This window comes from Crotalus tigris, unplaced genomic scaffold, assembly GCF_016545835.1.
Source record: "Crotalus tigris isolate CLP2741 ecotype Arizona unplaced genomic scaffold, ASM1654583v1 scf7180000024480.717441, whole genome shotgun sequence".
Classification (NCBI taxonomy): Eukaryota; Metazoa; Chordata; class Lepidosauria; order Squamata; family Viperidae; genus Crotalus; species Crotalus tigris.
In genome coordinates this window covers 442,335-460,206 of record NW_024100650.1, presented here as the reverse complement: position 1 = coordinate 460,206, position 17,872 = coordinate 442,335, and the positions used below count along the sequence as shown (strand labels likewise).

The window sequence follows — 17,872 nt, the reverse complement described above, 5'->3', positions numbered from 1 at the left end:
CCCTTCTGCAATTCCTTAAACTTTGTGATTCAGTTCTCTGATTCTATTTAAAAAAAGCAAGAGTATAACTATGCATGCATTAGGGGAATACAAAATTCTGTGTGTCAGGACAAATTTATGTATGCATTTTTATTTATAAAATTTATTATTTGCTTTTCATTAAACCCTAATCCCAAAGTGAGGTGCCAAAATAGGATCTAAATCCATGAAATCACAATAGTTTAAAGTCATGTAATTACAACTCATCATTAAAACATCAAAACCAGGACAATTAGAATATAAGTGACACAGCAGTGTAGATTCAATTAAAATGCTGGGTGAATAAATAAATTCTCAGCTGGCACTGGAGGCATGCTAGCCATAACTCGATCAGAGGGAATTTCATCATTCAGAGGCCTGTATCAAAAACATTCTTACGGGTTACTAAATAGTGAATATATATCTGTTGGCTACTTTCAAGAGGGCATCCTACCAGCCTTGAAGACTGAGAGGATATACCAGTAATAACATAGGAGAACAAACCCATCAGGACAAGAGTTAGCAGTCCATTGTATTTAAAAGACAAAGGCCACTCTTTCAAAGACAGCAAAGTCCACATTTTGGACAGAGAGGACCACTGGTTTGAAAGAGGGGTCAAAGAGGCCATCTTTGTCAAAACTGAACAGCCCTCTCTCAACAGAGGGGGAGGGATCTGACATCATCTATTTCCAATCTACAACACAGTCCTTTAAACAGTTCCAAGAAGGCTCCACACCCATTTGTACTACTCAGGTGACCCTGAAGACACAGATAAGCCTCCAGGTAGCATTAATGACTCATTAAAAGAATGCAAATGAACAGCTATCTCCAAGGAGCATAAATCCTTTCATTCCCCACCATCCAGTCAGAGCTGAAGAAGCTTCTTGGATAAGAAGCGAAACATCTTCAAAGAAAAACAAGGAAGTCCAGTTGCCTCGTGAAAAAGCATCTTTGGGATACCGGTAATATCGCATCTGATATTCAAGTTGTTGGCTCTACTGGGCTTTATATAGCATAATAAAAACCTTGAAATTCTTAAAAATGCAAATACATTTCTCCTATTGTTTATAGATCTCTACCATGGTTCCTGTAGATGCCAATATTTCCAGCAATATCCCTTTCATACTCTTCAATCACCACCACCACCACCATCACCACCACCACCACCACCGTCATCATCGTCACCATCACCATCACCACCTTTACCTCCACCACCACAACTACCACCACCATAGTTCTAGCATAAGTAAGCTCAGGGCTTACATTGAAATTCAAAAATGTTTCTATTCTCTATATAGAATCCCAAAGGATAGGGGAGAGAAAGAGAAAGAAAGGAAGGAAGGAAGGAGGAATGAGGGAGGAAGGAAGGAAGGAAGGAAGGAAGGAAGGAAGGAAGGAAGGAAGGAAGGAAAGAGGAAGGAAGGAAGGAAGGAAGGAAAGAAGGAGATTACAGATAGATAACAGATATACAGGAATGACTTTGGGAGTTGAGTGATGGAATGCCTATTCACCCAGAAAAAAAAAGGGAGGGGAATAGATGGCATAAGGAACATTTGGAAAGGCACAGTTTTGAAAGGTTTGATAAGTAACCATCTCACCAGTTTGCCTGCTGAGAAATGTTTGTGGCTAGCAGCCACAGTTTGTTAAAGTGTCCATTTTCTCAAAATTCCCATTCTATCTCTTGGCCCAGGAGACTGAATGAAGATTCAAGAGGAATGAAGATCCTGAGAAAATACTGACTATAAATAGAGAGAGACTCCAGAATAGAACTAATGATACTGACATTGTCTAGTTCGTAGAAATAACACAAGTTAAAGGGTTTTTTCCTGCATCTCTTTTTTTGAAGTGGAAAAAAAAACACTTTCACAGCTGTAGATGTAATTGTCTGCTGTGCAAAGGCATATAAGCCAATTCAGTAATGTACAGAGTGACTTTTGATAAGGAAAATTGCATTATGTTGCTCCACTGTGCAGCCAAAACTAATTATGGGAACTTGGAAGGAACAGCTCCCAAAGTCTATTTATTTGGCTCATGTGGAGTTGACCATGTAGGGAACATGGGGGGTTAGAGAAAAGAATTGGGAAGAATGAACATTCAGAGATCAAGTAACTCTGGTGGCCTGATGGTAGTTGTTCCAGAAAAGGGGTTTAAAACAGTTGACTCTCATCTGTAACTGAATGAGCAGTCAAATGGATTATGAAAGTGAGATCACTGAGATGTTCAATCTCTAGAAAGAGTGCAGAGAAGAGCATCAAGGATAACTGGGGAACTGAAGGCCAAAGTATCTGAAGAATGGTTACAGAAATTGGGTATGTCTAGTTTAACGAAAAGAAGGACTAGGGGTGACATGATAGCAGCATTCCAATATTTGAGGGGCTGCCATAAGGAAGAAGAGGTCAACCTATTCTCCAAAGCAGGGAAGTAAAATCCAAAATAGGTGGAACCTCATCCTTCAAAAAGAGCTAAATGGTAAGGGAGACCCATAGGTATGGAAGACCCATAGAAGCCTAGACATTTCTGGGGCAGATGAGACCCTAAGTTGATCTAGCATAAAGCTATTTTTGAATGAACTTGCAGTCTTGTCTGATCCTGATTCTTACCCTTCTCCTTCTCCTGATATATCTTACCTGATGATGACTCTTAACCTGATTCTTTATAACACAGGTAGTTCTTTGGATGAAAATCTTCAAATGGTTCCAGCTAAAATGACGGCCAGAAACTACCTGTGGCTCATTGTATTATAGCTTCCATTTCAGCATGCTATTATTCAACACTACCAAAACTCCATCCTATTATATCCTCCAACAAAGAAGTCCATGATTTCTTCTTGTCAATCATAATGCAAACACTGTAAGCCACACAATGCAGACCATTCTTCAAATCCTCCAACTGTATGAAGGCTGCAGTACAGAAGATGGAAGCTGGGAATTGTTCTTTGTAAAGTCTATTCATGTAGAACTGAATGCAACAACGTATGATATATACAAATGCAGACATATCCCATAAGATATATTATGGAAAAGCCATATGCTACGAGGCTATTTGATTTTTAATATTACATCAGCTTCTCAAAGTGCATATTCACAATATTGTGAGTAAAATGGCCATTAAATAAGGAGCCGCATAATGTGGAGATAGATGCGACTCAGTACCTTTTACTGATCTACACTACTACAGTGATCCCTAGACTTCTCAGCAAAGAAATGCAGAAGAACCCCAAAGCCCACAAAATTACATCTCATATACTTTCTGGAAATGATACAGAGGACTTTCAAAACCAGTGTAAACATGACATTTCCTGCAGGAATATCAATCTGATAACAACAGGAGGGGAAAAATTCTGCTGTTTAAATAAACTCCAAGCCCACCCATTTTACTGATTCTAGTATTTCTAATATAAACAATGTATTTTGTTGTACTCATATAGTGACTCTCTTCAAACTACAAAAGACAACAACCTGTTTTTGTTATTATTTCTCCTTTGCTTCCAGGATCATCAAGAAGCTTCAGTTTGCCTGTTCTGCTTCATATGCACTTCAGCTTCATGTATGGAGGAGATTTGTCTTCCATGACAACTTTGGGTGTTTTTCACTTTCTTTGTGAATAACAGAGATGATGATGCCAGTGATACTTTTACTGTTCTGAATTACATGTTTACAATGCCAATTCTCTCTTTCTGCCAGTTTCCCAAAGAATGAACAGGTGAGATAAAATCTGAAATAGCAGTTTTATTAGTCCAATAAATTTTCAAATTAAAATTCTTGTTCAGAAGTTTCTAAAAAGCAAGCCACTGATAGAGGTGATAATGGATTTATTAAATGTCCATTTAAATATACTGAAGAATATTATTTTCAAATATTGGAGCCCTGTAACTTTTTATATTTAAAACATTTGGAGATTTCTATTCCTTTTTTTTTTCATTTTTCTTGTTTTATAACATTACTCCCTAGAAAATATTGCACTCATAATGCTTGAAACATATTCAGCAGGTATATGAAAATCCTACTCAATCTGTTGAATGTCCATCCATCATATGTCTCTGTCTGTCTGTCTGTCTGTCTGTCTGTATCTATCTATCTATCTATCTATCTATCTATCTATCTATCTATCTATCTATCTATCTATCTATCTATCTATCTATCATAATCATCTATTAAGTATCTATCATAGAGGGCTGTCCATCTCAACCGAGTGGCATTACATAAAATACAGCAGATTAAATGAAAAAAGATACAATACAATATACCGAAGCTCCAAGAAAAGCTTGTTTATAATGCACTGTAAAACATACATAGTGTGCTCCTGGCACCAATGTTGGAAATCTGTTTGGGTTGGAGCTTCTCAAATTTTGAGGGGAGGCTACTCTATAGAGCAGTGGTTCTCAATCCGGACCCCATTTGGGGTCGAACGACCATTTCACGGGGGTCACCAAACAACGCAGTCTGCCATTTCCCCCCCTTTTCCTTAGCTGTGCTACTCCCTTTTATTCTATTGGCTTTCGAAAGCCCATAGAATAGACTCTCTTGAATAGAGTCTAATTCTATTGGCTTTCAAAAGCCAATAGGAATTGTCCAGGCTGTCTCTGCCCTGCTGAGCCCCCCAAAAGTCCCATTCTGCAAACGGTGCTGCACCAGTTGAGTAGTCCTTGACTTACGACCGGTTGAGTAGTCCTCAACTTACGACCGGTTGAGTAGTCCTCAACTTACGACCAGTTGGGGGTCGCGGCATTAAAAAGGTTGAGAACCACTGCTATAGAGCAAATGTCATGATAGAGAAGGCACACCTTCTGGGTCGAATCAAACAACAGTATTTACAGAAGGAACCTGGAGAAAGCCTACACTGCCAGATCTGAGGAGTGCGCAAAACTGATTAGTATTAGCACTTTATTAGAATTAGCAAGTAACCTGTGATGGAATGTAGTTTGGATTCCCAGGAGGGAGAGTCTGCTTCCCAGAGGGTAAAGAGGAGCAGAGCTTGGAAAGTCTGGAAGTCAGGAAGAGTTCTAAGATAGTCCCTCCCTAGCAGTTCACAGAGTATATCTGTAGTTATACAGACAGTGGCTATAGTCTGGCAAAATTCGGTCCCTAGGTAAGCAATTAAAAAATTATTCATGAGAAACTCCATATGTGATTCTTGGTTCTTGGGCCTGACATAACTTGACCCTGTGCTGGGAAAGGCTTTTAGTTAATGAGCACCTTCAACTGCACTAAGAAATCTACTAGAAAACAGTGTGACTCATAAAGCAGTGGTGTTATACAAGAGCACCAAGATGCACCTAAAACAGGGGTTCTCAACCTTGGCAACTTTAAGACTTGTGGACTTCAACTCCCAGAATTCCTCAGCCAGCTTTGCTTTGCTGGCTGAGGAATTCTGGGAGTTGAAGTCCACAAGTCTTAAAGTTGCCAAGGTTGAGAACCCCTGACCTAGAAGAATACATATAGCTGCATTCTGCATTCTAGTTGCATTGCAGCTGTCTAACTGTGAGGTGACAAAGGCAGGGGCAAAGCCTCCTGATCTAGATAGAAACTTGAACAAGTGAAGCACAAGATGGATTTATGCAACGGCTTTCTTGACCATGATTGCAACCTGAACCTTGAGAAGAAATTGTGAGTCTATGAGATGGTACTCCATCTAGAGTTACAGATCTGGAAGCCCTTAAAACCCACAGCTACCCAACCTTGCTATATTGAGTTGAAATATCAAACATTCCTCATCTAGACTCCAAGAGTGTCTGGGGGGAAAAGCCTTTATAACATCACTTGAACAGTGAGGGGCCAAAATGCCCAATCAAGTATAATCAAAATACTAATAATACTTAATCTTGTGATAACAAATGATCATACCCAACAACTTCAGGTAAATTTTAAACAGAAGAAAGTGAAATCTGAGCCTTCCCGCAATGCAGGGATTTAAGTTAAGGTGGACAATTAATTTTCCCCTGCTGCCTCTTCCCACCACTGCTTCTCCCCATTGTCACCCCAGCAGGTTATAAAGGGATAGGCTAAAGGGATAGGCAAAGGGTTAGACATGACCTGTGGGCTGTAAAATGTCCAAGTCTGATCTAAGATCTAGTCTCTCCCTACCAACACAGACTGGAATTGGCTTTGGAAGAATAAGAGGTGTGTTTAAACTACACCAGTTTATTGGAACAATTTGGGTCCATGAAAAGCTCTGTGATTTCCCATTATAGGATCGCAAAAACCTTCCTTGCTATTTGATTCTGGTTTTTGCCTGCTCCTATTGCAGTCTGTCTTCTCACTGAGTCTGCTGAGATAGAGTTATGACATTCTTAACCTTTATAAGCACTGCCATGTTGACGCTATGACAGCATGCTTCCTGCCTCTCTGGATCTGTCATTCAAGGCAGCTATTTCACTCTGTCTCAAAATAAGGGAAACCCATATAAAAAAATTAAACCTGGTCGATGGGAGAAGAGGGGCATCAAGATCATGTCTGTCAATGAGTACACTCATGGAATGTATTCATTCTGGGATTTTACTGTTAAGAATTGCCATGATTATCACCAGCTTACTGACTTAACAAACTGAGTTAAAGGCATATCTCAGCAAAAGTATCTTGATGGATTGAGAAGCTAAGCCAAGTCCAGTTTAGTTATGCTTGGAAGGTAATCCACCAAAAATTCAAGGGGTGAAGAAAAAAAATGGATAACTGGGTTAACACTCCTAATTGCTCTGAGCTTGATTGTTTTATTGGAGATGTTTCATTACCAAAACTAGATAGCATCATAAGTGCTAATAGGGAGCGGGGTTTGCTCTCACTTCATATTCTAGTGCAGCGGTCTTCCAACTTGGCCCTTTTATGACTTGTGGACTTCAACTCCCAGAATTCCTCAGCCAGCCATGCAGGCTGAGGAATTCTGGGAGTTGAAGTCCACAAGTCATAAAAGGGCCATGTTTTAAGACCCCTGTTCTAGTGGTTTGCCATGTCAGTGTTGGTGGGAGTGGTCTTAGTGGTTCTTTGTTTGGGATGTTTACTATTAGCTTGATTGGGATATTGTTTACTTCTTGATGGCTGATCTGATGCTAACACCCCTCTCTTACTCCCATGCAACAGCAAGCAATTTCTGCATTCCAATAAAAGAGAATATTTGTAGCTCAGGGTTGAACAGTGAAGCCCTTGTTGTTTCTGCATTGTTACTAAGAACACAACATGGATACGTCAATCTAGTCACCAGCAGTTGAACTTAACTGAAGGAGACTTTGCCCATAGAAAGAAAAAGCTGACAGACTTGTGTTCTGTTAATCAGTTATGAATATTACATACTCAATTCTCAAAAGCAGTTCACCACTAAATATTACTTGCCCTCTTTTGGGGTTCTCTGCAAATAAATGAATGAGATGCTATATAGTAAGATAATCCCTGTGATTTTTGTATCCCTACATTTATTTCATATCTGGACTTCTTTGTTTCTCTTAAATCACACTGTAAAGAGAAGCAGCACTTCAGTGAAATAAATTTGATAACAGCAAAAAAGTGATAATACCAATTATTAAATGTATACCTTCAGGACAGGATTATTTTTTTCCTTTCCTTTCCATCCCCCAGTTTTGCATATGTAATTCAGATAGCTAGATAGGCACCTAACTCAGCTTGGATTGTTAAAGGAGAATCATTGCAGTTTTATTGGGACCTATTTTGGGATGCTATTTTATTGCAACCTAGAACAAAAAAAGAATCAACATCCAGTGGCTACATGTTCAAGAAAGGATGTTTTCCAGCTGAGAGACGGCTAACACAACAGGATCACCTTTCTAATGAGATCCGTTCCCAGCCAGGTTCCAGCAATAACCAGTTAATTATTAGAAATTCATAATGAGGCTGAATCTAGGTATTACTTAAAAGGGAAACATACATTTTTCCTAGGGTGATGGTTTGGCCTTACCACCTTTTGCTAGAATGATTCCATCTGAGGAATTTATCATCAGCATATTTTATTTATAAAGTACTGAAATAACTAGGTATTCCAGTATAATATTTTTAAAGACAATTTTTTTTCTCTGCAAGAGCACACTATAAACATTGACTAAATAGATAGGAATGTGGTAGGCAGAGAAACAAAAGAAAAATTTAAAAATAAGCCAACAAAAACACAGAAACCTAGGTTCTGAAACCATTTTTTAAATCTGTTTTAAAATTTACAAAAAAGGGCATAGTACAGAGAATTTTTCTGTTGAAAACTAAAAAGAAAAAAAATCAAGAAATTTCATCGAGTGATTATGGCACCAGATTAAAAGCCTTGAGACTGTGAGTTCTAGTCCTACCTTAGATATGAAAGGCAGCTAGATAACTTTGGGCCAGTCACTCTTTCTCAGACCTAACCACCTCACAGGATTGTTGTTGTAAGGAAAATAGAAAGAGGAATAAACATTTGGCATGTATGCTACCTTGACTTATTTATAAAAAAATAATAAAATATTCTGTGCTAGCCAGAATATTAAACTGAAAAGAAGAAAGCATATGAGATGAATCAAGAAAAGAACCTTGAAGAAGGAAAAATTGGAAGTAAAAAGAGACATAGATGAAACATATAGAGTATACACAAATTATGCACGAAGGCATAGATTGGCGAGAGAGGTTCATATAAAGTTTACTAGAAGATCAATAAGGGATGAAATATATAAAAAAACAAGAGACGAATCAATAATGTATAAGGGTAAAGAAATAATTGTATTAAAACAAATACCACGTAGTATACGAAATCAGAGACGAGAATACCAATTTTTAACGACTCAATTAATTAAATATAAAGTTAAGTTTCGTTGGGTTAATACCTGAAGGCATACCTTTAACTTGGCAGGAGAAAAAATACAAGATAGATACACTTGAGAAAGCACGGGACTTTTATGAGAGTTACTTTTCACAAGGAGAAGAACAAGAAAGTAGGGAAGAGCCGAAGTGTAAAAGTTATGATGAAGATCTATTAGAGGAAGTTGATCGAGAGCGAGAAATACAAAAGTTACAAGAAAGAGAAAGGTTAGAAAGAGAAGTAAAAGGAAGACTTATAGAGACAAGAAGTATAAAACAAAATAAAAACAAAAAAAATAGATCAAGTTAAAAATGGGAGACGTAATTAAGCACTTTTCTATAAATATCAAAGGGAAATTGGATGTAGATATGATGTATCTTTAGGAAGTTTACATAAAATAGGATTATAGAAAATTACTAGAGAAAGTAAAATTTAGAAACATTATACACAATATTAGCATAAAACAAGAAAGGAGGAATTATTATATATGTCAAAGAAAAATAAAATTAAATAAATATACTTGGATGGAAAGGGGTGAATTTTAATGTTGGAAATAGTATTAGAGTAAAAACAGTATATGCACTAAATAATATGAGAATATTTGTATGATTACCATGCTTAGATGGAATTCCGGTCGAGTCTTATAAAAAAATATGAGTGTTATTACAATGAATAATGTTGGAAAATGTAAATAAGAAACAATGGGGCAATAAGGACAAATATTTCAAAGAAGAAAGAGGGGGGAAATGTAAAGAATAGAAGAGTATTGTTACAAATTGCTGTTAACAAAAAAGGATATATTACGTGTGTATGTGTGTAATGTTGTGCTTTGTTTTGTTTTGTTGGTCTAAAATAATAATAATAATAATAATAATAATAATAATAATAATAATAATAATAATACCCCCAGTGAGGCACTACCTTGACGTGGTTGTGGGGTTGTGTACTCTGAGGAAGATGAGAGCTATGCCAGAGGTTCAACCATACTGGACAGGTCTCATCAGAGGAGTCAGACAAAGAGTGTCTCTCCCATAAAAAATATGGTGAGACGTAAATTTCAGAATGCCATACTGGCTCGGACGTCGCCCGGGTTAACAAGGTCCGCGCTAGATATTGGAGTTCCTGGATATCTGGTGAAAAATGGGTTACAGGACTCAGGACTGTTGGCTGAGCAACCAGGGCCAGCAGCTGCAGAACTACTGGAAGAAAAGGTGTTTACCCGTCGCAGATACACAGTGATGGAAAACAAAGAAATAATGATCTGTTACTACAGATCAAGTCCAACAAGAAGAGGATATCTAAAACGAATGCACCAGTTTCTGGAAAGAACAACATCCAGAATCAGAAATAACAGAACAGAGACTAGCAGATCAACGCCGATTTATAACACGAAATAAAGTATTCACAGAAACAGAATTGGACGAACTGCAAAGGTTTACCCAGGGCAAAGAAATCAAAGCCTTACCAGAAGTAATTCAGAATGTAGAGGCAAACCAGGGGGAGTTGGCAGTGAAGGAATCTAGCAGAGATATACAACTGTTCTCATTTGGAAACCAGGCACCTCTACCTCAGGAAGAACAAAACCCTCTAACTAAAGAAATAAAAGAATTGAAACAAAGAATAACTGAGCATCTAGAACAGCACAAAAACAACAGAATAAGGCTACCTGCATTGAAGCTTGTTCCAAAGAAACAGCTAGCACAAGCATTAAAAGATGCAAATATTGCAATATCAAGTATAAGCACCAATTCACTGCAAGAAACAAACCAACTAATGTACAGCACAGCTGCAGTTATAACAGAATACCTGGGATGCAAAATCAACAAAGAAGAAAAACAAACAAACAGTGCACCAGAAAAATGGAAGGTTAGACTAGAAAATAAGATCAGCAAGTTAAGATCACATGCAAGCAAGCTAGAACAGATGAAAGAAAAGAAGCTGAAGAACAAGAAGACCAAAGAATACCTAATCAAGAAATACCACTTAGAAACAAGGAAGATCAAGGAAGCACTGGAAATAATAAAGCAACAAATAACAGCTATAGCCAGGAAAATCAGTAGATATGAAGCTCGAATTGCAAACTATAGGCAGAACCTCCAATTTCAATCCAATCAGAAACGTTTCTACCAATCCATCAATGGAGAAACTGCAAGGAATCAGTCAGTACCTGACAAGGAAGAAACAGTACAGTTCTGGAAGCAGATATGGGATAACCCAAAGAAATACAATAAGGATGCGGCTTGGTTAAAAGAGGTGGATGCAAATAAAACAGAAGTTGAAATGAAAGAACTAGCAATAACAACAAAAATGGTAGAAAAAAGAGCAAAGAAAATCAAAAATTGGTCAGCACCAGGTGAAGATGAACTGCATGGGTTTTGGTTGAAACATCTAACTGTTATACACCCACTCATTGCCAAACAGTTCAACAATATACTACAAGGAGGAGAAATTGAAAAGTGGCTAACAACTGGGAAAACCTACCTAATAATGAAAAATCCAGCAAAAGGGGCAACACCAGGTAACTACAGGCCAATTACCTGCTTACCAACAACTTTCAAATTACTAACTGGTGTAGTAGCTGATGCAGTGCAACAGCATCTAGTTGAAAACAATCTCTTTCTACCTGAGCAGAAAGGAAACCGCCCCAACAGCAGAGGAACAAAAGATCAACTCCTAATAGACAAAATGATCTTGGAAAACTGCAAGAGAAGGAAGACCAACCTGAATGTGGCATGGATTGACTACAAAAAGGCATTTGACTCTCTGCCACATGATTGGATAATAAAGTGCCTAGAAATAACAGGAGTCAGTAGAAACATCAGAAAATTTGTGCAAAGATCGATGGCACAATGGAAGACACAGTTGCAGATCAATGGTGAGAGGCTGGGAGAGGTTAATATCAAGAGAGGAATATTTCAAGGAGATTCATTATCACCATTACTATTTGTTATTGCACTGTTTCCTCTGTCAACAATACTGAATAACTCAGGACATGGCTATCAAACATCAAAAACATCTGCCAGACTATCCCACCTCCTTTATATGGATGATCTGAAGCTGTATGGAAAAACATCATCTGAAATAGAATCGCTGCTCAACACTGTCCGTATATATAGCCAAGATATTGTAATGGAGTTTGGCTTGGACAAATGTGCCACACTTACTATCAAACAAGGAAAAATAATGAAAACTGAAGGAATCAAGATGCCCCACGAAAATAACATTAAGAGTCTGGATGAGGAAGAGTACTACAAATACTTGGGTATCCTTCAAGCTGACAACATCAAGCACACTGAAGTCAAGAAAAAGATTAGAGGTGAATACATCAAGAGAGTGAAGAAGATCTTAAAGTCCAAACTCAATGGAGGAAATACCATAAAGGCAATCAACACCTGGGCAATCCCAGTCATTAGGTACACAGCTGGAATAGTGGACTGGACTCAAGCAGAACTAAAAGCAATGGATAGGCAGACCAGAAAAATAATGACAATGAATCATGCCCTTCATCCACGCAGTGACATTGATAGACTTTATCTACCAAGGCAAATAGGTGGGCGTGGAATGCTACAAGTACATCAGATGGTTGAAGAAGAAAAAATGGCTTTGGAAGAATATCTGAAGAACAATGATGAAGATGCACTGAAATTAGTATATCAGGAAGGCTTACTAACTACTGGAGAGACCAAACTGGCCTACAAGAAAGACCAAATGAAGAACAGAATAGAGGCATGGGAAGACAAAGCACTACATGGCCAATACATGAAAAAAATAGCTGGGAAAGCAGATAATAATAAAACCTGGCAATGGCTAAGAGCAGGAAAATTGAAGAAAGAGACCGAGGGACTAATTCTGGCTGCACAAGACCAAGCCTTAAGGACAAATGCATACAAAGTCAAAATTGAGAAGACAGCAACAGACAGTAAGTGCCGCCTATGCAAAGAAGCTGAAGAAACAGTGGACCACTTGGTAAGCTGTTGCAAGAAGATTGCACAGACTGATTACAAGCAGCGGCATGACAAAGTAGCAACAATGGTGCATTGGAAGATCTGCAAAAAATATCATTTGCCTGTAAGCAAAAACTGGTGGGATCATAAAATAGAGAAAGTCATAGAAAATGATAAAATTAAACTGCTCTGGGACTTCAGAATTCAAACAGACAAGCACCTGCAACATAACACCCCAGACTTAACAATTGTCGATAAGAAAGACAAAAAAGTCTGGATAGTGGACGTGGCAGTGCCTGGAGATAGCAGAATAGAAGAGAAAGAACTGGAGAAGATAACAAAATACAAAGACCTACAAATAGAAATAGAAAGACTGTGGCAAAAGCAAGCAAGGGTAGTACCAATAGTCATAGGCTCCTTGGGTGCAATCCCAAAACAACTGGAGCACCACTTGAACACCATTGGCATTGACAAATTCGCTATTAGTCAATTGCAAAAGGCGGCCTTATTAGGAACTGCTTCCATCCTGCGACGATATCTGTAATACCATCAAACATCCACATCTGCCTATCCCAGGTCCTGGGTAAGGACTCGATAGGTAGACAAAATGCCAAATCCAGTCTGAACATCTGGCTGACTGTGCGATGATCGATAATAATAATAATAATAATAATAAAAGAACCTTGAAGAAAGTAAAAGCTGTAAAACAAAATGATCTGAGAATCAAATTAGACAAATATGATGAAGTTCTTTAACATTTAAGTGAGATTTGAGTCCAGTTTTGGGTTTATAATTTAGATCACGAAGCATTAAACTGAAGTGAAAAGGATAATCATTGCTTTTATTTAGAATATCTGACATTCATTCTTACGTGACTCTGACATGTTGACCCTAACAATGTTTCCAAATGATTTGTCATATCATCCATCAATATAAAATATTTGAATGAATATTAAACTGTTAAGAGTTAGAAATCATGTTAATGAATATACTGATTTCCTTTAGGATACGAACTACTGAGAAATACAATAATAAGCAAAAAGGATGTTTCTGAGACTTGCACATCATTTTTGTCTTTATAGCCACTAGATGATGGATTTACTCCAGGTTACAGCTGGATAAGTGTGGGGAGAGTAATGCATGCAACAGCATTTCTGCCAATCCATAGCGATATCTAGAAGAGACATTCCTTGATGCTATTAGATTGTCCTCATGCAGTTACCTTGTCTTCACAAGAATTCTTATAGGGTTATCTGTTGATATGAGCATCTTTGATTAAACTCATCAGTGGACAATCACTTAAATATGAGCCAGCCGTGTGCTGCAGCTACCAAAAAAGCCAACACAGTGCTAGGCTGCATTAACAGAGGGATAGAATCAAGATCACGTGAAGTGTTAATACCACTTTACAATGCCTTGGTAAGGCCACACTTGGAATACTGCATCCAGTTTTGGTCACCACGATGTAAAAAAAGATGTTGAGACTCTAGAAAGAGTACAGAGAAGAGCATCAAAGAAGATCAGGGCACTGGAGGCTAAGGAAGAGTTGCTGGAATTAAGTATGTCTAGTTTAATGAAGAGAAGGACTAAGGGTGACATGATATTTCAGAGGCTGCCACAAAGAAAAGGGAGTCAAGCTATTCTCCAAAGTATCTGAAGGCAGGACAAGAAGCAATGGGTGGAAACTAATCAAGGAGAGAAGCAATCTAGAACTAAGCAGAAACTTCCTGACAGTTAGAACAATTAATCAGTGGAACAACCTGTCTCCAGAAGCTGTGAATGCTACAACAGTGGAAGTTTTTAAGAAGAGACTGGACAGACATTTGTCTGAAATGGTATAGGGTTTCCTGCCTGAGTAGGGGGTTGGACTAGAAGACCTCCAAGGTCCCTTCCAATTCTATTGTTGTTGTTATTGGCCGAATTTAGCAAACTAAGGAAATCAGAGTAAGGTCAGGTTTCAAATATGTTCAACCCAAAGGAAACAGCAACACTGTACTGGATCCTGTGATTGACCAATAGATTGAAGTCTTTGCCCTAGGTAGGATAATTCTACAAACTAGGAAATTGATTTTGGCTTTTTATCTGGCTACTAAAGAAGTTTTACCCTGCAAGTTCCAGCTTCTATTTAGATCTGTTTTAACTTCAAGAAGCTTGTTTCAAATCCAGGTCCTCTTTCATTACTCTGAACACTACCTTTGTCAAGTTTTGAGACTTAAAGGAATGGCAGCCCAAACAAATCACAATTTAGATTTAACAATCTTAAATTAAGACCATTAAGATCCTGTACAAATAATTCCTCAGTCTCCTTTTCTGGGTATTTACAGTCCCTTCTACTATAATTCAAAACTGGCAATTCTTTCCCAATGTTTCAATTAGGAAATCAGTGGTAGCTGTAATTCAAGCCCTAACATAATGTAAACATATTGCAAATACACACAAACACACGTACAAGCCCCTTTTCTATCCAAAGAAAGTCCATCCTGCAAATTTGTTGTTGTCTCAGGTCAGTTGGATTTCCCAGCATATCTGCTTTTGGCTAAACAAAACACTACCCATCCCTGTTTGAAAAGCCTGTCTGCATTTAGTGTACCTTCTTAGATTCAAAGGCTGAGCCTTTTGTAAAAATCAGAGATGAGGACCATCCCACATGTACTGAAATCTCTCTTGATGTAAAAAAACAAAGAGTCTGTGATGGGCCTAGAAAAATCTGCTGAAAACATTCTTCTTGGAATGTTTCTTCTTTTTCTTCTTTGTCTAGAGACCACCCCCTTGAGGCTAAAACTGTTGCATTTTCATTCACCTCCAACTAATGGCAATTCAAGTAAACAGGCAAGAATCAACATCAATTAAGTTGTAGAACATTTCAGCAGGACTGGGCAGAAATTTATTAGGTGCTTGTGAAATTATTCCTACTTGCTAGTCTTTCTTAATAAAGAAGACAGCTGGGTATTTCCTTTAATTATAAGATTCAATATTTTTAATAGGTGTGTTAGTTTGACAGCTTTCTCTCTGTTTAGGGGAGGAAAAAGAAAGAAATCGATGCTTAGACTCTTGAGCACCAGCTTGGTCATCAAGATCAATATTAGAAAAAAATCAGTCTGTCAAGGCTCTTTGGCCTCCTATTGATTCAAATAAGAAGCTGCTAGTGAATAGAATAATGATAATCCAACTGTAATCTAACCATTGGATGATATCTGTGCCTCTTGCTAATAAATTTCCCAGCAATGCAAATGAAGGATTTTTTTCTTCCTAGAGAGCAGTATATGGTATATATCAAAATAATCCAACCCCACATTCAATTCTGAGTACCAGTCGCTTGCTCTTTGATCATGTTTAATAAAAGAATGAGAGAAGTACACTGAAAATGTTAAATATTTGTGCCGTTTGTAAAGTACTTAAGCAGGTTAATGATCAACACTGAACTTTCAATTTGAGTTTAACACAAACTCTACAGATGGGTTGATTGTCTTACTTTTCTTAATGTTCTATATGTTTGCTGGGTAACATGTTCTGCTTCGCTTCAGAATGAAAACTGACAATTGTAGCAAATTGCTTGTTTTTCCTCTTGCTTGCACAACACTAATGAAAAGGCTGTCAGAAAAAAGAGTTTGGAGCTGATGTCCAAGGTCCCACTTAACAGGAGGCATCCTAACGCAGCATATTTGTCTTATAAAAAAATAATCAGATTATTAATTACCATCTACAAGGGGAATATAGTATGTAAGTCAAGCCAGCACACATGCACAGTGTTTAATCTACAATATGAGATTGATTTCTGCACTATGGTTAGTTGTGCAATGTTGCCATATAGTATTCTGTTGGAATGCTAATGTAGAATATTACCTAGAGCAGGGGTCTTCAAACTTGGCCCTTTTATGACTTGTGGACTTCAATTCCCAGAATTCCTCAGCCAGCCATGCTGGCTGAGGAATTCTGGGAATTGAAGTCCACAAGTCATAAAAGGGTCAAATTTGAAGACCCCTGATCTAGAGCAATGTTTCTCAACCTCAGCCAGTTGAAGAAGGGTGGAATTCCCGTCTACATCCACTCATCTTCAAATGGCTACGGTTGAGAAACACTGACCTAGACCATTATCAGTCAGTGTTTAATCCTTGCCTCAGGCTGTAATTAGCTCTTTGTCAGAACTTTCTGACACTGTGAGTAAAATGCGATTGTGGGTAGTCCACCTCTAAGTCAACTTATTATTCTTTCAAGGGCTACCATTATTTTTCACTGCATTTGAAATCATGCTACTTTCTTCTAAAAAATGCTGAAAGAAAATGATGCATTGTTGGGAAGGGAACCTCACCATCACAATCATGGTAGGCTAAAATTTCTTAAACATTCTGGTGGCGGTCAAAAGTGCTTTTTATCAGTTCAGACAAATACAGGTAGTCCTCAAGTTACAACGATTCATTCATTTGAAGTTACAGGTCTGGAAAAAGTGACTTATGACCATTTTTCACACTTATGATAGTTGCAGTACCCCCATGGTCATGTGACCAAAATTGAGACACTTGGCAACTGACTCATATTTATGATGAGATCATGTGATCACCTTTTGTGACCTTCTGACAAGCAAAGTCAATAGGGAAGCTAGATTCACTTTAAACTGTATTTACTCATTTAACAACTGCAGCAACTAAGACGATTAAAAGCCCCGAGACTAAAAATATGAAGAAAGGTTGCAAGATTTGGGAATGGCCAGTCTAGAGAAAAGAAGGACTAGAGGGGACATGATAGCAGTATTCCAGTATTTGAGAGGCTGCCACAAGGAGGAGGAGATCAATTTATTTTCCAAAGCACAAGAAGGCAAGACAAGAAACAATGGATGGAAACTAATCAAGGAGAGAAGCAACCTGGAATTAAGGAGAAACTTCCTAACAGTGAGGACAATTAGCCAATGGAACAGCTTGCCTTCAGAAGTTGTGGGTCCTTCACCTAGTCCAGCAGGGGGCTGGACTAGAAGACCCCCAAGGTCCTTTCCATCTCTATTCTGATTGATTGATTTTCTTAACATCAGTGGCAAAAAAGATCATAAATGGTGCAAAGCTCATTTAATAACTGTCTTGCTTAGCAACAGAAATTTTGGGCTCAATTGTAGTCATAAGTCAAGGACTACCTGTAGACTAGTTATGGTAGTA

The 17,872-nt window shown here is 38.0% G+C and overlaps 1 protein-coding gene across 1 annotated transcript in view; it reads right to left on the bottom strand.

Moving 5' to 3' along the window:
• Positions 1–1,083: 1,083 nt before the first annotated feature.
• LOC120303718 overlaps positions 1,084–17,872 on the bottom strand; it is a 197,545-nt gene continuing 180,756 nt past the window's right edge. The window contains exon 2 of the mRNA XM_039333422.1: positions 1,084–1,255. Within this exon, the coding sequence (XP_039189356.1) occupies positions 1,084–1,255 (172 nt within the window). The remainder of the gene's footprint in view (positions 1,256–17,872) is intronic.